This window comes from Terrapene carolina, unplaced genomic scaffold (assembly GCF_002925995.2).
Source record: "Terrapene carolina triunguis isolate 2854851 unplaced genomic scaffold, T_m_triunguis-2.0 Scaffold66, whole genome shotgun sequence".
Taxonomy (NCBI): domain Eukaryota; kingdom Metazoa; phylum Chordata; order Testudines; family Emydidae; genus Terrapene; species Terrapene triunguis.
Window position 1 is genome coordinate 62701444 of NW_020664417.1, and position 27734 is coordinate 62729177.

At 41.2% G+C, this 27734-nt stretch overlaps 1 protein-coding gene across 1 annotated transcript in view; it reads left to right on the top strand.

The window, feature by feature from the left end:
- Positions 1–27734, top strand: part of RELL1 (RELT like 1) — a 42046-nt gene that overhangs the window by 10314 nt on the left and 3998 nt on the right. Inside the window, exons 2-6 of the mRNA XM_024210475.2 lie at positions 13485–13727; positions 16534–16605; positions 19340–19397; positions 21945–22184; positions 24062–24209. Of these exons, the coding sequence (XP_024066243.1) occupies positions 13485–13727; positions 16534–16605; positions 19340–19397; positions 21945–22184; positions 24062–24206 (758 nt within the window). The 3' untranslated portion in view covers positions 24207–24209. The remainder of the gene's footprint in view (positions 1–13484; positions 13728–16533; positions 16606–19339; positions 19398–21944; positions 22185–24061; positions 24210–27734) is intronic.

Sequence of the window (27734 nt, forward strand, 5' to 3'; positions counted from 1 at the left end):
GAATCTGATGAAGTGGGCTGTAGCCCACGAAAGCTTATGCTCAAATAAATTTGTTAGTCTCTAAGGTGACACAAGTACTCCTGTTCTTTTTGCTGATACTAGAAGCTGTGTTGCTCTTCACATGTATGGTACAAAACAATAAAAAAAAAAAATGTGAGCAGGTTATTTTGTTTCTCGTTCTTTAATATTCTTGTTTATGCTGAATGTTTTGTCTGCTCTTTCTTAAATATCTTCGTGACATTGTAAACATTGAAACTAACTCAGTGAAAGATGTCATCTGCATCACCGAACAAATTATATTTTAAAAAAAAGTATCAGCTTAATTTTTTACTCTTAACATGCAAAATATGTAGTGAGTTAGTGATGCCAGTAGATCTGGAGGTCCTAAAGCGAAGTGCTAATGCAGACTTGTGGAAATCCCTTCTGCTGGCTCCAGGTGTTTCAATTAGGCTCTCCCAACTAAAGCAAATGTAATTTTATGGAAGATTTGGTTTTGATGTCTGAATGCAGCTGAAAAAAAAACAGTGTATATATTATAACGGTTAGTATATTGGAGCACAAGTTATCTATACACTGTAAATGGAAAAAGGATATGTTCCCCCCCCCCACCCCCCCCACCCCCGATAAGTTAGTAATGACTTTAGAATTGAGGCCAGGTCTAAAATAAAACTTTTGCCAATAGAGCAGTGTTTGATTAGACGTGATATTTCTATACTGGCAAAACCCCTAGTATGTACACAATTACCCTTGCAGAAGCACTCTTTGCTGGTATAGCTTATTTTGTTCAGGGAACTTGCATAAACTAGACCAGAAGAAGCACTCTTGCTGGTATAAGCTGCATATACACTAGGAATGTTTGCTAGTGTAGCTAAATTGGTCTTACAAATAATAGCTAAGACTTATTCTGCTCTCAACTTACACTGGTTTAAATATACTGATTTAGAAACTTTAGTTGGTGAAGTGTCTGTAAGCAGATCCCAAATCCTTATCCTTGAAAACATCTTGCGTGTGACTTACATTATGCATTTCAAAAGTCCAACCAAACTCAGTACGTTTCATCATTTGCATAGTTACTCATATGGGTGCAGAAATGTTTGCAGGATCAAGCTCTATGATTACTGTAAGATTAAACAGCTTTTTCAATATGCCTTGTTTTCAAACAGCGCTAGCACAATGAAACACTACAATACATGTCTTTCTTTGGGGAACGAATAAGAGAACCAATAAACCACACGTGACACATGTTAGTCACATCGCTTAATGCATTACAGGAGGGCACTCAATAGTATGGTGATGAGGCTGGTATAGGAACCTATATGGACTAGTATTTCTCTGTGCATTTGACAACATTTGTGACTGTCTTCAATGTTTTCCCTGTATAGAAAATCACTTTCTCCTGCTGATTTTCTTTTTTAATTTTTAAGTCACAAATTGATGAAGTTCTTCCATAATTGTCAAATTGACTATATTTCAAGTTGATGTTAATGTTTAAATGGTTCGGTGTAGTCTTGAGCTCATTTAGCTTTAGTTTCTTTTTACCTTTTTGCTCTCCTTATTTTTAAAGGGACACTGTCTGTGTATCTTGACCTTTTTGGGTCATGCTACAAAGCCCATTTTCTTTCCTAGGCTTTTACAATAGGGAAGAGTAAGGAGAAGGAATAAGCTGCATGGGGTGGTTGTGAGATGAGGGGAAAATTATAGTTGTCCATTTTCTTGGACACTGGTTCTAGTTATTTTGTGTAAATACATGGTTTCTACTTTAAATTGGATTCTGTGGTATTGTCCTCTGAATCCCGAAATATAATACCCAGTTTTTATAGTGCTTTTATCAGTTGATCTCAAAGAACTTTACAAAGGCAGTATTCTCCTCGTAGCAGAGCCAGGAATAGAACCCAGGTGTTTTGAGACACAGTCCAGTGCTCTGTCCATTAGGCAGCACTACATATCGTGTATTTGTTGTTTGTAGATTGTGCTGTATAATGATATTGTGTCAGAATGCATTCATGTTAAAATATATACTTGATTTTTTGTTTTTGTTTAGCTGTTGTCTTGCTTATAGTCCTGGGTTTTATGTGTGCTTCTGCTTACAAAATTTTTTGGATTTGTTCTTTTTTTTTATTTTTTTTTTTTTTTTTTTTTGCTACCTTATGGTGTATAAAGAGAACCTGAGAGTGAATTTAATGCTTGCTTTTTTACCTCTGTAATATTATTAATGTTAAGACTGGTGTTCCCTGACAGCTGTAGGATTTCAGAGAATGGATATTGTAAGATCTGCTGCTTTAATTGAAAAGGTGAGGTGTTGAATCTTTAACTAACACTTTTTGTTCAAAGTATTGGTTAGCATTGAAATTATATGGGTGTTAACAAAAACCAGCACCATCTTACCAAAAGAATACATAATTTATTTCAAAATCCTTTCTGATTATCTCAGTTTTCAGACTCCTGGGGTGTCATAATTTCATAATTTTCCATAGTCCTCCGGGATAAATAAAATCTGAATTTCTAGAGTGCAAAAGGTAACTTTTTGTTGGCACCTATTTCAGGCTTTCTTTATACATCACAAAGAAGAAAACTAAGGCACAAGTCCAATTTTTTCCCTTGGGGGGGGTCATGTTGTTAGGGGGAAGGAAGCAAACACCATTGTTGATGACTTGGAATACTGTAACCTGCTTATGGAATGTCAGTAAAGCGGGGGATATGTTAATACAGAAGCTAGACTGTTCTTGGTGCTGGGTTGGAAACTTAAGTTAAACAAAACTCTCTGACTTGTGTTCCATAAGTAATATGCATGAATTGGTGTGTGTTTTACTGATGAGCTGATTAGTAAAATTGGTGGTGGTGGGGAACTCCTTCTTAAGAAAAAAGAATTATAAATATTTTTAATTGTATTCTTGAAGGGACTAAATAGTCTTCAAGACACACAGAGACACACACACACACACACACACACTTCCACAGTGTGTCCACACTACCCTCCTATTGCCAGTGGTGTGCATCCTCACCAGGAGCACTTGCACTGACTGAAGTGGAGCATTGTGGGGCACTGACAGCAGTGCAGGACTTACAGCTGGAGCACCCCTGTCCCGGGGGTGACAGACTGAGCTGGAGAGGAAATGTGAAATAATAGCTGCCAAGAAACTGACAAGAATATCAATTTCACTGCTGCTAGGCTCCCTGCTATGAAATTGAGCCCTGCGCCAGGCTCATAGCTCGGGCTGTCAACACCAGGGTTGGGGGGTGAGGAAGCTCCAGCTTTGAGCCCGGCTGACCTCTCAGGCTATCAACAGCGGGTGGGAGGGGCTCCAGCTGTCAGCCCCGCGGCAGGATGACAGCCAACAGGCAATGTAATAACGCAGTGTCTACATGAACACTGTTTCACCCTAACTACATAGACCTAAGTGCTACATCTCTCGCATAGGTGGAATTACGTCAGTGTGATGGGTGACGTACATCGTCGGGAGCACATTGTAGTGTAGACCCTGACAGAGGTCGACATAAGCTGCCTTACATCGACCTAACTGTAGTGTACACCAGGCCTAAATGTTACTTCTACAGCACAAACTATGAGTGTTTCCTTTTCCATTGCTTACCCCAGTTATGTAAGCAAATATCTATAGAGTGTCTAAAATGTGTGAAATACCCATGAGCTGCTGGTCTATTATTTTCATGATGAGTAACTGACACAGTTCTGGTAAAACTCCCCCTGCTGGACATTCACCAGGCATCTGTGTTTGGGCTTTACACTCTACACCTGTGAGAATTTTTTTTTTTTTTTTTTTATTTTTTTTTCTTTGCATATTCCAGGCACTGCCTCAGGCTTTGGGTTTCTTGGTATGCCCTGGGGATGCAGATCTGTATTTAGCACCCTCTATTTAGAGCTGAGCCCCCGTTGGCCTCAAAACTAGTGCCAGATTCGTCAGAGGCTTAGCACACCTTTTCCCGGAGTTCCACCGTGTAGGCACTCTGGCTTACACAGTTCACCTCTTCAGGGACATAAGATAGTGGAAGCAAACCATGGGCTTTGCAAATGATTCTAAACCCAATTATTCTTTACTTCAGCCAGAACAAGAAACATACAGATCCAGACAAATCAATAAACATCTGTGTGCCATTCCCTAGCTCAATTTCCTCACCACTGTTCAGCATTCTTTGGCATTTGGCTCCGTGGCTGCTAAAGAGTCCAGGAGCCTTCTTCTCCAACTTCCCTCCTGCACTTGGCTCCACCTCTGGAACATGGCAACTCTCTGGTCTCCTCTATTTCTCTCCAAAAAGGCTGAAATAATCTTTCTTTTATAACCTCCAGTCATCTTTGTCAGGTGACCCCAATCAGCCTTATCAGATAATGGGGATCCCCCAGCAGGTGATCTGTAGCTTAGTTACCTCTCCCTTGGGGTTCAGACTTGAAAAATTGTTATGTCCTGGTAGCCAACTCTTTCTCCATTGATGCTTTCATATGAATAGAGGACCATCAAGGTTTTAGGTGCTCCATTGTTAGGACTGAAGGTAAAAAATCCATTACAATCTACATACCACACAGACTATGCTGACAGATTGTGCCACACACTCTCAAAGAAACTGCGGAACCACCTGATCAACATCCTATACAGCAAACAGGGAAAGATTAAGAATGAGCTCTCAAAACTGGATACTCTCATAAAAAAACAACCTTCCACACAAACTTCCTCGTGGCTGGACTTTACAAAAACTAGATAAGCCATTTACAACACACATTTTGCTTCTCTACAAAGGAAAAAGGACACTAAACTATCTAAACTACTACATGCCACAACAGTGGTTCCCTTAATCCACCCAGCAATATTGTTAATCTATCCAGCTATACTCTTAGGACAGATTCTTCTGCTGGGCTATCTCGGGGCCTCTCCTTCTGCCCCTCCACCCCCACGAACATGTTACAGTTCTGTGGTGACCTAGAATCCTATTTTCGACGTCTCTGACTCAAGGAATATTTCCAATACACCTCTGAACAGCATACTTAACCCACAGAGATCTTCCTACCAACACTACAAAAAGAAGGATTCTGGGTAGACTCCTCCTGAAGGTCGAAACAACAGACTGGACTTCTACGTAGAGTGCTTCCGCCGACGTGCACGGGCTGAAATTGTGGAAAAACAGCATCACTTGCCCCATAACCTCAGCCGTGCAGAACACAATGCCATCCACAGCCTCAGAAACAACTCTGACACCATAATCAAAAAGGCTGACAAAGGAGGTGCTGTTGTCAACATGAATAGGTCGGAATATGAACAAGAGGCTGCTAGGCAGCTCTCCAACACCACATTCTACAAGCTATTATTCTCTGATCCCACTGAGGGTTACCAAAAGAAACTACACCATCTGCTCAAGAAACTCCCTGAAAAAGCACAAGAACAAATCCGCACAGACACACCCCTAGAACCCGAGCAGGGTATTCTATCTGCTACCCAAGAGCCATAAACCTGGAAATCCTGGACACCCCATCATCTCGGGCATTGGCACCCTGACAGCAGGATTATCTGGCTATGTAGACTCCCTCCTCAGGCCCTATGCTACCAGCACTCCTAGCTATCTTCGAGACACCACTGACTTCCTGAGGAAACTACAATCCATTGGTGATCTTCCTGAAAACACCATCCTAGCCACTATGGATGTAGAAGCCCTCTACACCAACATTCCACATAAAGATGGACTACAAGCTGTCAGGAACAGTATCCCCGATAATGTCACGGCAAACCTGGTGGCTGAACTTTGACTTTGTCCTCACCCATAACTATTTCACATTTGGGGACAATGTATACCTTCAAATCAGCGGCACCCGCATGGCCCTACAGTATGCCAACATTTTTATGGCTGACTTAGGGGACGAGAGCTGAGGAAGCGTTGCTCTAACACACCTACTCTACTTGTGCTATATTGATGACATCTTCATCATCTGGACCCATGGAAAAGAAGCCCTTGAGGAATTCCACCATGATTTCAACAGTTTCCACCCCACCATCAACCTCAGTCTGGACCAGTTCACACAAGAGAGCCACTTTCTGGACACTACAGTGCTAATAAGCGATGGTCACATAAACACCACCCTATACCAGAAACCTACTGACCGCTATACTTACCTACATGCCTCCAGCTTTCATCCAGACCACACCACACGATCCATTGTCTACAGCCAAGCTCTATGATACAATCACATTTGCTCCAACCCCTCAGACAGAGACAAACACCTACAAGATCTCTGTCAAGCGTTCTTACAACTACAATACCCACCTGCTGAAGTGAAGAAACAGATTGACAGAGCCAGAAAAGTACCCAGAAGTTACCTACTAGAGGACAGGCCCAACAAAGAAAGTAACAGAACGCCACTAGCCGTCACCTTCAGCCCCCAACTAAAACCTCTCCAGTGCATCATCAAGGATCTACAACCTATCCTGAAGGACGATCCATCACTCTCACAGATCTTGGGAGACAGGCCAGTCCTTGCTTACAGACAGCCCCCAAACCTGAAACAAATACTCACCAGCAACCACACAACAAAAACACTAATCCAGGAACCTATCCTTGCAACAAAGCCCGTTGCCAACTCTGTCCACATATCTATTCCGGGGACACCATCATAGGACCTAATCACATCAACCATACTATCAGAGGCTCGTTCACCTGCACATTACCAATGTGATATATGCCATCATGTGCCAGCAATGCCCCTCTGCCATGTACATTGGCCAAACCGGTTAGTCTGTACGTAAAAGAATAAATGGACGCAAATCGGACGTCAAGAATTATAACATTCCAAAACCAGTCGGAGAACACTTCAATCTCCCTGGTCACTCGATTACAGACCTAAAAGTCGCAATATTACAACAACAAAAACTTCAAAAACAGACTCCAACGAGAGACTGCTGAATTGGAATTAATTTGCAAACTGGACACCATTAAATTAGGCTTGAATAAAGACTGTGAGTGGATGGGTCATTACACAAAGTAAAACTATTTCCCCATGTTTATTCTTCCCCCCCTACTGCTGCTCACACCTTCTTGTCAACTGCTGGAAATGGGCCATTTTGATTACCACTACAAAAAGTTTTTTTTCCCTCTCCTGCTGGTAATAGCTCACCTTAACAGATCACTCTCATTATAGTGTGTATGGTAACACCCACTGTTTCATGTTCTGTGTGTGTGTGTGTGTGTATATATATCATGGGTTTTAGCCCACGAAAGCTTATGCTCAAATAAATTTGTTAGTCTCTAAGGTGCCACAAGTACTTCTGTTGTTGTTGTTATTATTAGCCCTGTGTCACTGTGAGGCAGATAAAAAGATGATAGAAGTCAGACAAGCCCCATATTCAAAATGCAGTTTGACAGAGTCCCAATATCAAACAGACTTCATAATCTGTACATATAGAGATTCCCCAAAGCATCACGGTATCATTTGCAATTTAAGTATGTTTGATTCTTTCATATCTGTATTTGGTACATTTTTATAATAAAAAGGACAGTTCCCCAGTTTAAAAGTGTTATGCTCCTGATCATTTTCCACTGCCAGAAAATAGATTAGACCTTCTAGCGTACTGCTGTGATTAATTAGAGAGTATTGTAGATAATGGAAACTAGCATTTTATGAAAAGTTTTTGTAACTAACTACTGTTAATTCAGTTCATTCAGAGTACTTGTAATGTGCATTTTTAAAGCAGATAAACTAAATAAACTGAGCAAAAACGTTAGCTTTTCAGTGGGGGTGTGTGTGGGTGGGGAGGGCTTGGAGGTTTTGTCTAATGATTCATTTGCTGTCTCATTTTATCCCCGGTGCTTATTGGAATTGCATTTTTAGAGTGCTCCTATATATATGCCTAGGCATTTTCAACTGCCATGCCTAGGCATAACCAAAAAGTTCTGTACAAAAGTACTGTATCACACTTCCTTGAAGAAACAATGAAGTTTTCAATAAATTGGTGACTACTCTCAAAATTGAGTATTTTCAGAAGGTGGGGGCAGAGGTGCTTGAACAATTTTTATAGTGGGGGGTGCTGAAAGCCATTCATTCAAATGTATACCCTGCACATAATGAAAACCACTTCAAGCCAGGCGGTGCGGCAGCGCCCCCAGCACCCCTAGTTCAGCACATCTGGGTAGGGGAGAAAAATAAACCAAAAACTAATTGGTAGAGTCCAAAATAAATGTTTTGTGGCTTTATTTTAAAATTTGGTGTATGTACCCCACCTGCATATCTGCTTTTCTTTCACTCAGTCCCTCCATGTTTGCTTTTATTTCTTGTTGCTAATATACAGAAAACTCAAGTCTTCATTCTCATCTAAAGGAAGTGCTTCTTGCTTCTCTTCTGCTAATGATTTAATTTTTAACAGCTGTACTTCTTTAGAAAAGGAATACCATTATCAGCCACCTTTAAGCAAATCTATTTTTTTATGTACTGCCTCTCTCATGAACTGAAGTTTTTAGGAATGTTGCTCTGGAAAAGCACTGCTTAGTGATTCTCCATCTCCAGTATATAAAGTGATATTCAGAATGATTATGACTTTGGGAAAATAAAACTAAGTAATAATCAGCATGGATTTATCGAGAACAAATTCTGTCAAATCAACCTAGTAGCTTTCTTTGACAGGGTAAGGGAGAAGTGGTAGATGTGGTATATCTTGACTTTAGTAAGGCTTTTGATACTGTCTCACATGACCTCATAAACAAACTAGGAAAATACAATCTAGAGGGAGCTACTATAAAGTGGGTGCATAACTGGTTGGAAAACTATTCCCAGAGAGTAGTTATCAGTGGTTCACAGTAAAGCTGGAAGGGCATATTGAGTGGGGTCCTGCAGGAATCAGTTTTGGGTTCTGTTCTGTTCAATATCTTCATCTATAATTTAGATAATGCATAGAGAATACACTTATAAAATTTGCAGATGATATCCAGCTCAGAGGGGGTTGCAAGTGCTTTGGAGGATAGGAATAAAATTCAAAATAATCTGGACAAACAGGAGAAATGGTCTGAAGTAAATAGGATGAAATTCAATAAGGACAAATGCAAAGTACTCCATTTAGGAAGGAACAATCAATTGCACACATACAAAATGGGAAATGACTGCCTAGGAAGGAGTACTGCAGAAAGAGATCTGGGGGTTGTAGGGGATCACAAGCTAAATGAGTCAACAGTGTAATACTGTTGCCAAAAAAGCAAACATTCTGGGATGTGTAAGCAAGACATGAGAGTTAATTATTTTGCTCTACTCTGTGCTGATTAGGTCTCAACTGGAGTATTGTGTCCAGTTCTGGGTGCCACATTTCAGGAAAAATGCGGACAAATTGGAGAAAGTCTACAGAAGAGCAACAAAAATGATTAAAGGTTTAGAAAACATGCTCTATGAGGGAAGATTGAAAAACTTGGGTTTGTTTGGAAAAGAGGCGACTGAGAGGGGACATACATTTTCAAGTACATAAGTTGTTACAAGGAGGAAGGAGAAAAATTATTCTCCTTAACTTCTGGGGATAGGAGAAGCAGCAATGGGCTTAAATTGCAGCAAGGGCGGTGTAGGTTGGACATTAGGAAAAACTTCCTATTTGTCAGGGTGATTAAGCACTGGAATAAATTGCCTGGAGAGGTTGTGGAATCTTCATCCTTGGAGATTTTTAAGAGCAGGTTAGACCAGCACCTGTCAGGGATGGTCTAGATAATATTTAGTCCTGCCATGAGTGCAGGGGACTGGACTAGACAACCTCTCGAGGTTCCTTCCAGGCAGGCCTGTGTTTCTATGGTGATCCATCAATGCTTGCATAAGCATGAAGTACCCCTTTCTGTTTGTCCTCAGAAGCAGTTTGGGGTGGGGGTCAGAATTAGGAAAAGCATCCTATCTATTGCCCTACCCTGAGTGAGGAAGTCCCATTTCATCAAATCATCTATTGTTTCGTGGACACGTCCAGCCCGACAAGTCTGTGAAGTAGGAGATGTTTAATTGTCTTACACAACTGGATGACAACAGCCTTCACTGTAGACTTTCATCAAAGCCCAGTTGATTGCTCACCACCAATAGCAACTGGGGTTGCAAGCTTCCAGAGAACAATTACCACCCATTTCTCTACTGTCGGAGCAGCTCTTGTCTTGGTGTCTATGCGTGCTGGGATGAGTGTGGCATACAGCACCAGGAATGTGGCCTTGCACATACAAAAGTTCTGGAGCTATTGCTGGTCATCCCAGATTTGCATCATGATCTAGTCCTACCACTCAGTGCTTGTAGTACAGGCCCCCAAAACACTGTTACACTGTGTGCAGTTTGTCAGTGAATACCTACAGTATCTGGTTAGCTTTTTTGCTATTTTCCACTCATTCTCTGTATTCCCTCTGTCTCGACAGTGTGGTTCTTGCAAATATGAAAAAATCCTTTACCCTGTCCTTAAAATGGGCAAGAGAAGTTCCACTGATCTGTGTGGCTTCTGGTGGTGAGGTGAAAAAACTGCAAAAAAAGTAGCCAAATGTTCACTCTCTGTTGAAATAGCTGTGTCAGTAGCAGTATTCCATAAGAACTTCTGTGGGTAAAACTTTTTCTAATTTTCTAGACAAGTCCTTAGTGGACACCACTTCCTTTCTATCAGAATTTCCCTGCTCACTTTTGTGGGAAGCTGCAATTCCAGGTTGTTGTCATGTAACATCACTATTCAGGTCCTTCAACATTCGTGTTAAAGACCTCCAGCAAAGAGGGAATAGTGAGGACCTGGTTCATGAATTTCAAATCTAAGTTACATTTACTTAAATGTAGTTTTCTTATTAAATTATCTAAATTGCACAAATGTTGGGAGCTCTTCTTTCTGCAGAGAAAAAACTTGTTAGAGATCTTTCACTTTTTGCAAAAACTTCCTACAATTTTTAATAGACTTGCATACCCCATATCCTCTTTTTTTCAAGCCATTTGTTCAGACACTTGCCTTTAGGTACTGCAATAACAATGTATCTTTAACATACCTTATAGTACGGATTATACCTTTTAAATTTTTAAATACGTTTGGAATACAAATTTAAATATTTGTCCCATTCCAAGCTATATTGCTTTTTGAGTCCATACTTACAAAATATCTAAACCTAAATTGCAAAGGTTTCTTTTCGCTTGCTCCTCCTTTACGCACACGGGCTCCCTCTCTCTCAAACTTATTTACATCCAGAATTAGGTTAAAAAAATGTCATGACACTTCTGAAGGCTGAGCTGCAGCATTTCCTTTTTCCACCCCTGCTGTTGCTGATGTCACAGTACCATAAATCCAGGAATATTGCAAAATTCAAGGAAAATGAGATGTGTATCTGTGGGGGGGAAAACAAAAGGAGGAACTGGATGAATGGGATAGAAGCCCAAGCATCTGAGCAGTACAAAGGAAGCTAGCAAGGTTGGCACAGGTAACTGTAGACTTAACTGCTATAGCAGAAAAACAGGAGTACTTGTGGCACCTTAGAGACTGACAAATTTATTTGAGCATAAGCTTTCGTGGGCTACAGCCCACTTCATCGGATGCATGCATGCTGTAGCGCACGAAAGCTTATGCTCAAATACATTTGTTAGTCTCTAAGGTGCCACAAGTACTCCTGTTCTTTTTGCGGATACAGACTAACATGGCTGCTACTCTGAAACCTGCTATAGCAGAGAGGCTGCCTTCATCATGCCTAGTCCATAAGTGGCTCTCAGGTATTTTGAGATTGCTCTTGTTTTAGGCTGTTTTAGGTAGGAGAATCCACTTGCCCGGTTGTTCTCACACCTTTCTTAGTTTTTCACTGGCTGTTGGTGGGTCTTCCTAATTTAGCCATGTTACTTTCCTTCCAAACTTCAAAATTATTTGGGGGGATGGGACAGGGAGAAAAGAGGGATGATAGAGGAAAGGAAAGAATTCACACATTCTCTGCAATATTTAATATCTTTAGGTAAGGCAGACCTACAAACTGATCTGCCTGTGATTTAGTAGCAGAAGCAGACGCTATGTAGAAAGAATTTGGAGTACTCGAATAGTAGTGCACAGATAAAACCAAAATTGGTCTCTTCAAAATGAGCCATATACAGTAAAATCTGAAACATTGACTGCTGTCTTTAAAACATTTGCATGTATTTCCTATTCCAGAAAGGCCAATCTGCCTCTACATCCATACCAGTAAACTTTTTTATTCAGCTGATTAGTGAAATTTTTGTGAGAGTTTAAATGTCAGTATAGAACAAATCTTTCACTTACGTTATAATGTACAAGTTCTTGGTACAAGCTGTGCTTTTTTACTTCAGATTTAGAAGATTTTATATTCTAGAATCTTTTTAGAAATCAACAAATCTTAATGGAGTTTAGGGGTGTGCGTATTATTTTAAGTAGCAAGTCATTAAAGGTGACTAATTGCTTTCACTTTAACAGCCGCTGTGCATGTATGACACCCTGATTTCCTAAACCATTTAGCACATTTTGTATTCCATAAGGTACAGAGAGCAGATTAGACAAAGTCTGTACATAAAATCTTCACTTGGTATAAGCAAATAATGGATGTAAACTTTTTTCAGTGAGAAGCATTTAAAGTTACAGCATTTAAACTGTGTGCCAATATTATGGGGAGGAAATAAAAACTAACTTTTAAGTAATCGTATTGAAGTTCAGTTAAACAAGATAATTTTCACCTTGTTGATCTGTATGAGGTGAAAATTGAGGAGGAAGAGTAAAAGATGTTACTTCTACCGTAAAAGCCTCTTTATATGTCTTGTAGCACCCCAGTATGGGAAGAACAGGTTGCCTCTCCTAAATTTGGTGATATATGTTTTTCCCATTACAAGGGTCTGTGTTAAACATAGGCTCCAGGGCTAGAGCACCCATGATAAAAAAATAGTGAGTACTCAGCAGCCACCCCCCAATCAGTTGTTTTGTGGACCTCTCAGATCAGCTCCTTCCCTTACCCCCCCCTGCACTTCCCACCTGCCGCTGATCAGCTGTTCAACGGTGGGAGGGAGGTGCTGGGGGGAGGGGAGGACCAGGGGCAGGAAGAGGCGGAGCAAGGGCAGGACATGCTCAGGAGTGTTGGGGCAGAGCGGAGGCAGGATGAGGGTGGAGACTTGGGGGAAGGGATGGACGGGGGGTGGAGCACCCCCAGGGAAAGCTGAAAGTTGGCATCTTTGGTGCTACATCCAGTTTCCACTCAGATAGGGAAGATATGGATCCTTCCAGTATCTCAATTTATTTTTTATGGAAGATAAGAGCTGCAAGGGTCCTATTTTTAAAGTGGTGTCAGGTTATCCTCGTCGGTGCTCGTTTCGCCATCTGTAAAACAGAGAATACCTACTTGTTATAGGGGTTTGTGGCTTAATTCATCAATGGACCTGGATCCATCAGTGGAAAGACTCCTATTGACTTCAGTGGTCTTAGGGTCAGGCTCATAATTCACCCAATCCTTTGAGAGCGTAAAGTCAGAGCTGCTTGGAAGTGCAAAGTATTATCTAGAACTGTGCTTCATAACCATTTATTTATTTTACGTAGGAAATCAAGATTTTCCTAATATTTTGGCAAGCCATGATTTAGAAAGTAGTACGACGCATGCTGTCGGTGATCACACAGGAAGTGGTGTGCATCCAGAATATATTGCTTATGGGTTGGTTCCTGTCTTTTTCATCATGGGCCTTTTGGGGATCCTCATCTGTCATGTGCTTCAGAAAAAAGGGTATCGGTGTACAACAGAGGCCGAGCAAGAAATTGAAGAGGAAAAACTTCAAGAAAAGATAGGTAAGTAATGTCAATGTCTTTTTGTTAATTTGTATGCAGTATGTTACTAATCTGGAATGATCCCCTCCCCCCATATATATCCTCTATTAAATAGTTTAAGAACATTGACTTAACAGACATTCAAATGGTAATTACTTTTGGCCATTCCCAACCTTACCAAGTGACCTCTATTAGGAAATTCTACCAATTCCCAATGCCAGTCCTCTAAAATATACTTTTGAAACCTTTTTTTGAAGGATCAAAATGTCCAAAATACTTCATGGAGACAAGATGGGTGAGGTAATATCTTTTATAGGACTAACGTCTGTTGGTGAGAGAGACATGGGCTCTTAGTGTCTCTCTTACCAACAGACGTTGTATTACCTCACCCACCTTGTGTCTCTAATATCCTGGGACAAACACGCTACAACAACACTGCATACAAAATACTTTATAGCTTTTGTGACTATAAACTGAGATCTGAGTAGCTAACCACTTTTTTGTATTTCATCTCTGTCAGCAGCAATAGAGTGCTGTGCATAACTCTTTTAAAGATAGATATCCATAAACCAGCTTTTATTAAAGCATAACTTTTTGGTGTGTGTTTAACAGTGCAGATACTTTAATTTTATTTGAGTAAATTTAATACTTTAGTACTATGGTTTCCACCCTCTCTCTTCTCCCCTGTTGTGATGGACTGGAACATTGGTGTGCTCTGACTATATTTTTTGGTGTCAGGCCTTAGCACATTTGTTGCTATTATTTTTTCCCCCTCATCTTTTCCCTTTTTCCCTCTCTAACTTTTGTTCTTTTGTACTCTTGTTCTTGTCCCCTTACTTGTCAAAAAGTACTTGGAGTGTGTGTTAGTGGTTCCATGAATTCAGTAGCATGTGGAGCTGAAGTTACTTATTTGACTTGGGAGCAGAGGAGAGAAGCTTAGGCCTGGTAGGTTGTTCCCGTTGCTGTCTTTATTGGGAGGTCCTGTGAGAGCCGTGGGTATTTTTCTTTAACTTTGTAGCTGGAAGTCAGGTAGGAATGGTAGGGTGGGTTCTCTTCAGAAGACAGGCAGGAGCTCCTCAGTGAAGCAGAGAGACCAAGTAGCTTTAGGAATAATGCTTTCTTTCCTATTCTAATAAAATTAAAATATTGAATAAGGAAGTGACACTCTCTATATTTTTGTTGCCACATAGGGTTGCCAGGTGTCCAGTTTTCGACCGGAATGTCCGGTCGAAAAGGGAAACTGGCAGCCTCTGTTCGGCTGCCTCCGGTCAATGGCCTCCGCCACCCGGGGGGGGGGCAGGAAGAGCAACAGCTGCTGCTGGAGCCTGGAGGAGCGGCTCTGTTTAGCAGCTGCTGCTCTCCCTGCCCTCCAGCCTGACAGAGAACTGGCTGGCTCCTGGACCGGGCTCCAAAGTAAGTACTGGCGCTGTCCAGGGGTGTGTGTGTGTGTGTGTGTGTGTGTGTGTGTGTAACCAGTCTGCCCTCTTGCCCCGTTGTGTCCCGATTTTCCAGCCCCTCACTCAGGGGACCAATTCCCCCTCTGCCCCAGTCCCTTGCTCTAGGGATGGACCCCGCTGTGCCCTGAATTCCCCACCCCAGCCCCTCGGTCTGGGGACTAACCCCTGCTGTGCCCCGATTGGGCAGGCTCTGCGCCAGCTCCTGCCAGCCCAGCTCTGCAAGTGGCAGGTGAGTCCCAGGGGATGAGGGAGTGAGTGACAGAGGCAGGGGTGGGGAGAGAGTGACGGGGGGGGGGACAGTTGGGGTGGTGGTCGGAGCCTCGGAGGAAGAGGCAGGGCAGGGGGTGGGACCTCGAGGAAGGAGTGGGGGAGGGGTGTTTGGTTTTCAGGGATTAGAAAGTTGGCAGCCCTATAAGAGGGTGAAAGGCAGTGGTGTATTCCTTATCCACAGTCAGAGGGTCAATTTTCACCCCTTAAACTACTTTGAGAAGGCTTTTTGTGAGACCCACCCCCAAGAGTTCTCAATTCAGAGATTTTGTACACAAGTATATTTATATACTCATTCTATTTAGTGCCTTTTCTTAAAGCCCTGGCTCCTGGAGTCATGCTGTTAAATGAAAATCTTGGCTTTCATTTAATAAAAAATTTCTATCCCTATGTTGTATGGAAAAGCTTGAAAAAGCAAATCCTAAAGGTTCAAACACTAGAAGGCAAACAAAAAATCTAAAATTCAGTATTTTTATAAAATCTTTCCATTTTTAAGATAATCTCATGATTTTTTGGGAGGGTCTGGCTCGTGATATTTGAATACTTGGGGCTGGCAGTACTTGACTCCTGTCTTCCTATTTGTAGTGAAAGGCGCTGAATTTACAGTCTTAGATACTGCAGTCTGTTGTGGCTAACAGTATAGCAGTGCAAGCTTCCCTGCAACAATTCGTTAATTTGCTACTAGTCAAGTGTGATGCATTCCATATGTGGTAGCTTTAACCCGTTTTCTGCTAAGACTTGGATTCCTTCTGCTCTCTTAAAATCGAGGTGAGAAGGAGGATGAAAGTGATGATAGAACTTTGATATTTCAAAGTTTTATGAAAATTTTGAGTTTTCAGGGGGTATTAGATGAAATACATAAAATATGGAACTTAAGAACTCAGCCCTGATGTCTTTAGTGAGAGAATCTTGCCTGAATAGGGCTGCAGGACTGTCTTCAGGATTGTTACTAAAATCCATAAAAAGTGTTTTTTTTAATATGGCAGTGATATAATACTTATATATTCCGTGAGATGTTCTCCTGTTTTCCTTACTTTACCATAGGAAAAATAATTTCTAGGAGGCTGTAATACTGACTATATGTTGTTGTTTTTCCCCCATAGAAATGAATGAAAGTGTAAATGACAATAATGATACTGTGGGGCGAATCGTCAACATCATTATGAAAAATGAAGGTACAGTTTAAAATCAGTGTTCTCCATTAAAGATGTGAATCTCTCTGATGCAGTTTGATACTATGTAGCTTTTTAAAGTGTTTCCATAGCATATTATAGGGCTTGCTTCATTCCGATACTCTCTTATACTGTCTTGGGAATCATGAAAAAAGGGGATAGAGAATAAGACGGAGAATATCTTGTTGCCCTTATATAAATCCATGGTATGCCCACATCTTGAATACTGCGTCCAGATGTGGTCTCCTCATCTCAAAAAAGATATACTGGCATTAGAAAAAGTTCAGAAAAGGGCAACTAAAATGATTAGGGGTTTGGAACGGGTCCCATATGAGGAGAGATTAAAGAGGCTAGGACTTTTCAGCTTGGAAAAGAGGAGACTAACTGGAGATATGATAGAGGTATATAAAATCATGAGTGGTGTGGAGAAAGTGAATAAGGAAAAGTTATTTACTTGTTCCCATAATATAAGAACTAGGGGCCATCAAATGAAATTAATGGGCAGCAGGTTTAAAACAAATAAAAGGAAGTTCTTCACACAGCGCACAGTCAACCTGTGGAACTCCTTGCCTGAGGAGGTTGTGAAGGCTAGGACTATAACAGGGTTTAAAAGAGAACTAGATAAATTCATGGAGGTTAAGTCCATTAATGGCTATTAGCCAGGATGGGTAAGGAATGGTGTCCCTAGCCTTTGTTTGTCAGAGGGTGGAGATGGATGGCAGAAAAGTGATCATTTGATCATTACCTGTTAGGTTCACTCCCTCTGGGGCATCTGGCATTGGCCACTGTCGGTAGACAGGATACTGGGCTTGATGACCTTTGGTCTGACCCAGTATGGCCGTTCTTATGTTCTTGTTTGCACACACTTAATGTTCTGAAATTGCTTTTTAGAATGAGACTTTCCATATCTTATCTAAAGTTATTTTTTTTTCTTTTGGAAGGTTGGTTCATGTCAGAACTTTAACTTGTCTCTTTCACTAACAGAAGTTGGTCTGATAAAAGATATTATCTCACCCATCTTGTCTAATATCCTGGAACCAACACAACTACAAAACTGCAAACTTGCTTTTTGTGTCATTTCTATTTCTTTTAACTTTGCAGTCTTTGCAAGAGGCTGAATTTTCTTATTTTTAAAAGAAGGTAAAAGAACTAGCTTGTTTGCTTAATGGTAATGTCAAAGCCTATTTGGGAGCATTTAAATACTACCATCACATTGAATGGCTTGAAATGAAGGGGCAAGTTCCGATTACTGCACATGTGTGACTGAGGCAAAGGTTTTCAGCAAAGTAGGGAAAACAGGACAGCAACACTGCTGTTTACTTTGTGATGGTTGTATCTAAACAATGGAAAAAGAAAGAAATGTTTGGAAGGGGAAAAGAATGCTTCTGAGCAGCTATGCAGACTTGAGAGTGGTGTCTGTGTAGCATTCTTCTCTGTAACATTGATGGAATCTGCTCTTTGAAACATCACACAGTTGGGATTACATGGGTTTTTAGAGAGTTGTTGGACCTTAATCAGGGAGTAGCTGCTCTGTATTGAACTGCACTTCTAGTAGTGTAAATTTACGTACAGGTTAAGACTGCCCCTTAGACCATTAACTTCTCCTTTGTGGCATCCAATCTGCAGTGAATAGCTGAGCTAGTGATCCAGTAGCAGTACAGCTCTAGGAATATGCCAAAAGCAATGCAAAGGCTAGTATCTATGTGGATGTCCTGGAAGCTAAGGGAATGGGACCAGATTTTCCTCCGGAAACTTGGGCTTTTCACAGTTGAAGGCCTTTCTGGCCTTTCTGTACATTCATAAATACCCTGAAGAGAGAATGTGGTGGCAATTCAGAATTCACTTGTTTATAATTGGAATACTTTTTTTGTGCAGGTTGGGAGTAGCTGGCCCTCAATATGTGGCTTTGAATGTGTGATCCGCCTATAATTCTTAGTAGTTTACTTGAGGTTGTGTACTACTAGTATGCACTGTTACACAGTTGCTTATTTTACCAAAAGGCAGCATTATTTTAGTGATGGCTGAAATGATTCCTTTGAGATCCATCCAAATAATTAAATATTCATTAACTCTACTAATCTTTGACTTGTGGCCTGGGAGTGCTTTTTAGACAGAGTGATCAGTACTGATAGATTGTATGCATGGTATTAATGGCAAGCATTCTCATAACATAGACAGTAATACACCTCTACCCCGATATAACGCTGTCCTTGGGAGCCAAAAAATCTTACCGCGTTATAGGTGAAACTGCGTTATATTGAACTTGCTTTGATCCGCCGGAGTGCGCAGCCCTGCCCTCCCCGGAGCGCAGCTTTACCGCGTTATATCCAAATTCGTATTATATTGGGTCGCGTTATATCGGGGTAGAGGTGTATATGTGCTTTGTATTGGGACTGAGATATGTGTTCTATAGCAAGAGTAACTTTACCTTCTCAATATAAACGCCCATAAATTTCAATAAATCGGCACTTCATAGAATCGTAGGACTGGAAGAGACGTTGATGCCTTTGGCATCTTTCCTTTTGGAGATTCCATAATGCAGACTTCTCTGGTCTAGATGGAACTTAATTCAGAGCCCTTCAGTTCAGCTGTGAGATTGCTGTTAATGCACTTTTGCTAAGTGGGTTCTGGGTCAAAATTAGAATCTTCAGCTTGCTTACTTTTTACTATCTTTTTTGATTATACAAGGACATAGCAACACATTTCTTCTAACAATTTCTGTTTATGCTTTTTGCAGCAAATGCTGATATGTTAAAGGCCATGGTGGCAGATAACAGTGTGTGTGATCCTGAAAGGTAAGGCCTTTCTATTTTAACTGTGTATATTTCCTCTGCATGTCAAGATGTACCCTGCCAATGATTCTATGTTAATTAAAACTGAAATCTCAGTGAAATTTGAATCCTTTAAATGCTATTATGATAACTGAACGTTTGTTCACTCTAGTTTTAGATTGAATAACATTCAATAGCAGTCATTTGGGAGCTTAATCACAGGGATGCTATTTCAAAGATGCAGTTACTCTTTTTTTTTTTTTTTTTTTTATAAAAAATGCATACATTCTTGTAACACTACTCCTGTAAGTTTATATAGTGTCCATTTTTATCAAAACTGGAAATGTACATTTGATTTCATAAAAACAAGGTATCTATATCTCTTATTAGAAAAAGTACAGATTGCCACAAATTACTTTACTTGCTAATCAAGTTTTTTCTATTCTTTTGCTCCCACTTGCCTGAGTCATTGATTGAAAAGAAAATATTTTGATTTCATTGTCTTATTTTTCTCTGATTCACTAAGATTTCCTTTCTCTTCTGAGAGAAACTTTTCTGAGGAACTTTCAATTCTGTGTGTATGCATTGAGATTTACAATAGAAATCTATCATACTGGGGATTGAAAATTGACAGTAACTCATAGTGCCTTTGCACAATTGTTTAATTCTTTAAAACAAGGCTAGGGCTTGAAAAACTAACCCAACACTTAACAGCTAGAGGACTAACCCAGATTGCTAGAGGCTGATCTGAAAGATGAGAGGGGAAGAGAGAGTAGCTTTCTAGAGGCTTGATTTGTAGTTTGATAGTTAAAGTGGAACAACCCTCCTTAAGCCCTGTCTACACTGGCAAGTTTCTGCGCAGTAAAGCAGCTTTCTGTGGTGTAACTACCGAGGTGTACAGACCGCCAAGTCACTTGGTGCGCAGAAACTCCTCAGTTGCAGCGTTGCCAAAAAAAACACCGCAACAAGAGTCGTAAGCCTTACAGCGCAGAGGGTCCAGTGCTGTATTGGCAGCGTAAACACATTACAGTGCAGAAAGCAATCATTTGGCCTCCGGAAGTGTCCCATAATCCCTCAAGTGGCTGCTCTGCTCATTGTTTTGAACTTGGCTGCCCTGGAGACATGCGCCCGTCCCATTTTAAAGCTCTGTTTCTGACAGCCCTTGCATGCTGTGCTGATCTGCTCCGGGACACAAAGCAAGCCATTAATGTGGAATGCTTGTGCTGTTGAACACAGAGAGGTGTGTGTGTGTGTGTGTGTGTGTGTGTGTGTGTATGTGTGAGAGAGAGAGAGAGCCAGCCCAGGGAGGGAGGCAGATGCTGATGTTGGGGGTTTCCCCCTCACCCTGTCTGAGTCCTGGTTGCTTCCTGCCGCTGTCTGAACTTACAAGACAGCATGCTGACACACTCTCTGTCCACCAAAACACACTGTCTCTCCTCCCCACCTCCATACACACACACTCTCCCTGTCACACCCTCTGCCTCCCCCCCCTTTCAGTTGAAAAGCAGCTGGCAATGTAATAGGATGCCCATGGAACAATGGGACTAGGAAACCTGCATCATGTGACGCTGTGCCTGCCCCCTGAGGTATTGCAAACCCCTCCCAAAGCATCCTGTGGCCAGTTGCACAGTGGAATAACTACCACAATGCACTGACTGCTCTCTTTGCCATTGCAAGAGCTGCTAATGTGGATGCGCTCCACCGTCACAAGGAGCACAGTGTGGACACGCAACAGCGGTTTAATTCCAGTGCTTTAATAAAAGTGGTATAACTTATTGTGCAGAAACTTGCCAGTGTAGACATACCCTTAGTGTGAATGCAGTTGTACCAGTCTCTAAAGGTGCTTGTGTCTGTACTGATAAAACATGTTTAGCTATATCAGCACCGATATAAACACCTTTAGGCTGGTATAACTGCATCCATGCTGAAGAGGGTGGTTCCACTTTTAATTATACCATTTTCTAAACAAATATAATTATAGTAGTACAAAGCCTGTGTGTAAATCAGCCCTCTGTATGTATTATTTACACACTTTGTTCCTTCTCCTTCGTTTTACCTCTTATTTTACTTGGAGCAATTTTTTGAGGAAAATATCTTTACAAACTTGAGAGATGTCCGTTTTCAAATATGGGCCAATCTCAAAATAATCTTTGCTGATGATGCACTAGTGTGTGGTTGACTTAAAATTTGAACAACTAAATGGTTTTGGCTTCTCTTTGACTTTTCACAAGAGAAAATGAAGATGTGTATGTGAATTTGCAAAACTGCCTTTTTTGCTGGAGGGGGGTGTCTGCTGGTGCTCTTCTCTAGTAAAAGGGGGCGGGGGAAGGCTGGAATAAATCATTGACATTAGTCTGCTGGGGAGAAGTATCTTTTTGTTAGCTAAAACTACCTTCTGTGAGGGGAAAAACAACCTAAATTTAACACTAGCTGAATACAACCCTAGGGTATGTGATCAGAGAATAAAGTGGGACAATTATTTAAATTTAAAGAAACCCTATTTCTAAGAAGAACAAATATATGCAACTAAAGTTAAACATTGTTAATTATTTTTTTTGTTTTTAAAAATAGCCCTGTGTCTCCTACCACTCCAGGCAGTCCTACAAGTCCAGGCTCTCCTTTGTCACCAGGTGATACTCCATCAAAACATAACTGTCGTGGCCATCACTTGCATACAGTTGGGGGAGTAGTAGAGAAGGATGTTTGTAGTCGCTGTAGTCACAAAAGATGGCACCTTTTAAAGCCAACCAACAAATCTAAAGAACCTAAAAAAAGCCGACAAGGAGAAGTTACAGTACTTTCTGTGGGAAGGTAAGACTGTTCTGTTTTGTTTTGTTTCGTTTCATGCTTTATTTACATGTTATCTCATCTGACTCTCACTGTTGGATTAGTTACATGCTGCTATCACCTACTTCTGTAACGATTCTTGCCACAGCCCAGCACATGGATTTTTCGGAATTGCAAGACTGTAATTAACTTTCGAGGCATTGTGTTGTTTCCCTAGACATCAGATGTCTGACCTGTAAATCCAAACTTTGTCAGTTCACTAGTTCTCTTTTTTGATCAGTTTTTTTTTTATTGGGATTCGGATGAGCATACTGGCAAGCTAAAGAATTTTAATGATTAATTATTAATTTGTTTTACCATTAGTGTCTGGAGCCTTAGTGATGGACCAGGACCCCATTATCCTAGGTGCTGTACAAATGCAGAATAAAAAGACAGCCCCTGCCCCAAGGAACTTGCAGTCTAAGGCCTGGTCTACACCTAAAACTTAGGTCATTCTAACTACATTGCTCTGCGCAATGAAAATTTTCATTCCCTTTGTGATGTTGTTAGGTTGATCTAACCCATCTGTAGATGCAAGATGGAAGAATTCTTCCATTTTCTTCACCTAGCCACGTCACGACTCCTCTGGTTTCCCATCCTAGTCACAGTCTCCTTGCTCAGGTTAGAGGTTACCTATTTCATAGAGCTGGAAGGAACCCGAAAGGTCATAGAGTCCAGCCCCCTGCCTTCGCTAGCAGGACCAAGTACTGATTTTGCCCCAGCTCAAGGATTGAACTCTCAATCCTGGGTTCGGCAGGCCAATGCTCAGACCACTGAACTATCCCTACCCCCCGTACCACCTCCCAGAAGGTATGAAATGAGGCCTGAAGACCTGCGTCTTGCACTTATCTGCTGTTGTCATGAAATTCTTGATGGGTCCCCATACTTCAATAACATTCAGGTTTATACTGAGTCTTTAGAGCTTCAGGGTTCCAGCACATGTGTGTGCATATTACTCTTCCCACCTCCCACACGCACCCTGATAGAGATAACTCTTAGGTGGGGAAGTCTACAAGCTCCAATTTTCCCTCATAATAGGATCTTTTTTATGGATGAATTCCTCCACCATCATAGGAACCACAGAAGACCTGGACTCAGGTTCTTCTTCTCTTCTGCTCATGTGCACAGCATGTTGACATGAGTATTTGCAGTTTAGTGCTTGGATTGCATGTGGACCCTGATATCTGTGACGTTGTATGTCTCCGAGTGTTTACGCTTTCTTTGAGGGGATGGAAATGGAAGATGCTTAAGGAGCAAAATTAAGTGATTTTCACTTCAGTGTGGGCTAATATGGTTAATATGTTTCTTTTTAATCTAGTCAAGTACACTAATGAATTATACTTTGCCTCAGAGCCAGGTGGCTTTAGACTTTTGTGCTGTGGAATTTTTTAAAATCCCTTCATAGTGTGAGTAGAAATCCAAAGCTGTGGATCCAGTAACACAATTGCCTAAAAAGAGAGCAAGAATTACAGATAGATCTTCATCCTTCTCTTGACTTTCTTTACAGTAAGTATCAAATACAGAAGATGCAGTTTTCCCTCTAGTTTGTTTTTTTGGCTTTTGGACTATTCATGATTGCTCAACCAATAGTGTAGTCTTTTCTTAAAATTAGAGATCTTCTTTTTTTTTCAAGATAGGTAGGTATGGTCCAAACACTAGAGTCTGAGATAGGAATTCCCAACTTTAGACTTCCCTCCTGCTGTATTCTTGGAAAGCCGCTTTAAAATATCTTGTTTTCCATCTATGTAGTTGGGATAATACTTGCCTCATTGGGATGTTGAAGATTGATTAGCTGATTTCTGGAGAAAAAACAACCAACCAACCAACCTATCCTAAGTGGGTTCTTGTATTGCTTGTTTCAGATTTAGAGTCACAAAAGTAGAGCACAAATCTACATCCAAAGAGCGGAAAAGCTTGATGTCTGTTAATGGTGTTGAAGGTGTCAACGGAGAAGTGCCTGCCACACCTGTCAGACAAGGAGCAAGAGGGAGAACTAGCACAGAATAACAGGTGGGTATTAAAGATTATAGACTGACATGGAAAGTAGGATCCGGTGAGAGGGTCAGATATATTCTCACTGATTTCTTTTGTTGAGATGTAGAATATGGATAGCCACATATTTAAACACACATTGGTTAATTATAAAATGTCACAAAGAGAAAATACATCTATAAAGATTTATTACCACCTTTTAGTTAATTTGTCAAGATTAACAGTACCCAGCCAGATTCTTAACCAACCAGACTCTTACCCAATTATTTATTTATATTCTATATTTAAGGTTTAAATTGAAATAAAATCCATTTATCTTTTATGGTGGCTTCCACAATCCAAAGAATGAAGAGGTGTAAAAGAACATCTGTATTTACTCATTTTCTCTGTAAATTACTTGATTTCATTCCAGGTGCTGGTGAGGAATATGTCCTCAGTACAAAAAACACTATCACAACTGGCACTAACTGGAAAATATTTGGGCAGTCAGCAGAGACTCAAAGCACTGAGTGGGCATGGAACCAAACTTATTTATAATGGTGGTTGTTAAAAGACTTGCAGATCACAGCCTCACAGGAATATCTGAGATGCCCGTTATTTCCTCTAGTTTAAGTGCTGCGGTTATTGCTTCTTGTATCAGATGGTGCCATAACTGTGGAATCTTTGATATCTCTATATGGTGCACATACCATGTTAGGAGCACCATTTCAGATTTTGGTCGGGGTGGGAAGGCAACTTTAACTATGATCCCAGGGGCTACTTAGGCACCTGAAAACTCCCCCCTCCCCCCCCACCAGTTAATAACTTAGAAATTAGCTGACAGGAGCCCTGTATCTAATTCCTATATAAAGAAAGAAAAAATACATACAAACACCAATTAAAGCCACATTTAAATTTATATTTAAATTTAGAACAATGAGGAGATAATGTAGCAAGATATTCCCAATCCCAAAATTGGAATAGATCATTTAACTTTTGGAAACACCCTACTAGGGCAAGTCCCCGTGAGTTTATACTGCACCTATCTGGGATTCTAGGGGTGTTACGGTAGTACAAATAATAATGGACTAGAAACTGAGTTTAAATGGGAGTGAAACTGCCATTTTCAAGTTACTTTCTCTTCTGTTTAAAGGCTGTTTACTTTCCAGAAGGCTCTTAAACACACTACAGTGATTGAGTTGAAGTTGGGTCTGTGGATAAGGGGAAAGCAGTGGATGTGTTATTCCTTGACTTTAGCAAAGCTTTTGATACGGTCTCCCACAGTATTCTTGCCGGCAAGTTAAAGTAGTATAGGCTGGATGAATGGACTATAAGGTGGATAGAAAGCTGGCTAGATCGTTGGACTCAACGGGTATTGATCAACAGCTCCATGTCTAGTTGGCAGCCGGTTTCAAGCGGAGTGCCCCAAGGGTCGGTCCTGGGGCCGGTTTTGTTCAATATCTTCTTTAATGATCTGGAGGATGGCGTGGACTGCACTCTCAGCAAGTTTGCAGATGACACTAAACTGGGAGGAATGGTAGATATGCTGGAGGGTAGGGATAGGATACAGAGGGACCTAGACAAATTAGAGGATTGGGCCAAAAGAAACCTGATGAGGTTCAACAAGGACAAGTGCAGAGTCCTGCACTTAGGACGGAAGAATCCCATTCACTGTTACAGACTAGGGACCAAATGGCTAGGAAGCAGTTCTGCAGAAAAGCACCTAGGGGTTACAGTGGACAAGAAGCTGGATATAAGTCAACAGTGTGCCCTTGTTGCCAAGAAGGCTAATGGCATTTTGGGCTGTGTAAGTAGGGGCATTGCCAGCAGATCGAGGGACGTGATCATTCCCCTCTATTCGACATTGGTGAGGCCTCATCTGGAGTACTGTGTCCAGTTTTGGGCCCCACACTACAAGAAGGATGTGGAAAAATTGGAAAGAGTCCAGCGGAGGGCAACAAAAATGATTAGGGGGCTGGAGCACATGATTTATGAGGAGAGGCTGAGGGAACTGGGATTGTTTAGTCTGCAGAAGAGAAGAATGAGGGGGGATTTGGTAGCTGCTTTCAACTAGCTGAAAGGGGGTTCCAAAGAGGATGGATCTAGACTGTTCTCAGTGGTACCTGATGACAGAACAAGGAGTAATGGTCTCGAGTTGCAGTTGGGGAGGTTTAGGTTGGATATTAGGAAAAACTTTTTCACTAGGAGGGTGGTGAAGCACTGGAATGGGTTACCTAGGGAGGTGGTGGAATCTCCTTCCTTAGAGGTTTTTAAGGTCAGGCTTGACAAAGCCCTGGCTGGGATGATTTAGTTGGGAATTGGTCCTGCTTTGAGCAGGGGGTTGGACTAGATGACCTCCTGAGGTCCCTTCCAACCCTGATATTCTATGATTCTATGATTCTCACAGGAGAATATTTAAAACCAAACACCAAGAAAACTCCACATTTTAAGGTTGAGAAAAAATGGCGTTTTGTTTATTATTTAGAGTTTGTAGATATGTTTTTAAAGTTCCAGTCTGTGTTTAGACACTGTACCTCAGTTCTCATTGCTGTAAAATGGAAATAATACTTGCCTGCCTGCCATTTGGAATTATAAGGATTAGATTGAGATCTGGGGGATAGGAACTGGGCATTCTTAATGGTTTGTATGGTGCTTAGCACAATGGGGGACTCCTCCTGATTTAAGGACTTTGGTCTCTAGTGTAACATTAGTCAGCTGTTGAGATGCCTGCTGGTGGTAGCTGAAGGGGACTGTGATGGGTTGGATCACAGAAACCCTCCTGGGAACTGCCGACTGATGTGCCAAGAATACTTCTGCCCCTGCTTTCCCTACCAGCTTGAGACTCCAGCACCCTGTCTTGTTGAGCTAGACATGCCAGTCTGCTCCAACACAGACCCAGGGTCTGAACCACGTGCCCCAAAGCTGCAGACTTGACTGAAAGCAGCTTACAGAAGTGTTCCTGTCTTTAACACTCAGATGCCCAACTCCCAATGGGGTCTAAACCCCAAATAAATCCATTTTACCCTGTATAAAGCTTATACTCCCCACCCCCCCCCGGTATTAATACATACTCTGGGTTAATTAATAAGTAAAAAGCTATTTTATTAAATACAGAAAGTAGGATTTAAGTGGTTCCAAGTAGTAACAGACAGAACAAAGTGAATTACCAAGTAAAATAAAATAAAACACGCAAATCTAAGCCTAATACAGTAATAAAACTGAATACAGATAAAATCTCACCCTCAGAGATGTTTCAATAAGTTTTTCACAGACTGGATGCCTTCCTAGTCTGGGCACAATCCTTTCCCCTGGTACAGCCCTTGTTCCAGCTCAGGTGGTAGCTAGGGGATTTCTCATGATGGCTCCCCCCTTTGTTCTGTTCCACCCACTTATATATATTTTGCATAAGGCGGGAATCCTTTGTCCCTCTGGGTTTCCTACCCCTCCTTCTCAATGGAAAAACACCAGGTTAAAGATGGATTCCAGTTCAGGTGACATGATCACATGTCACTGTAAGACCCCAAGCCTTCATTCCTCCCAGCCTGACTCACAGGAAGGCCTGCC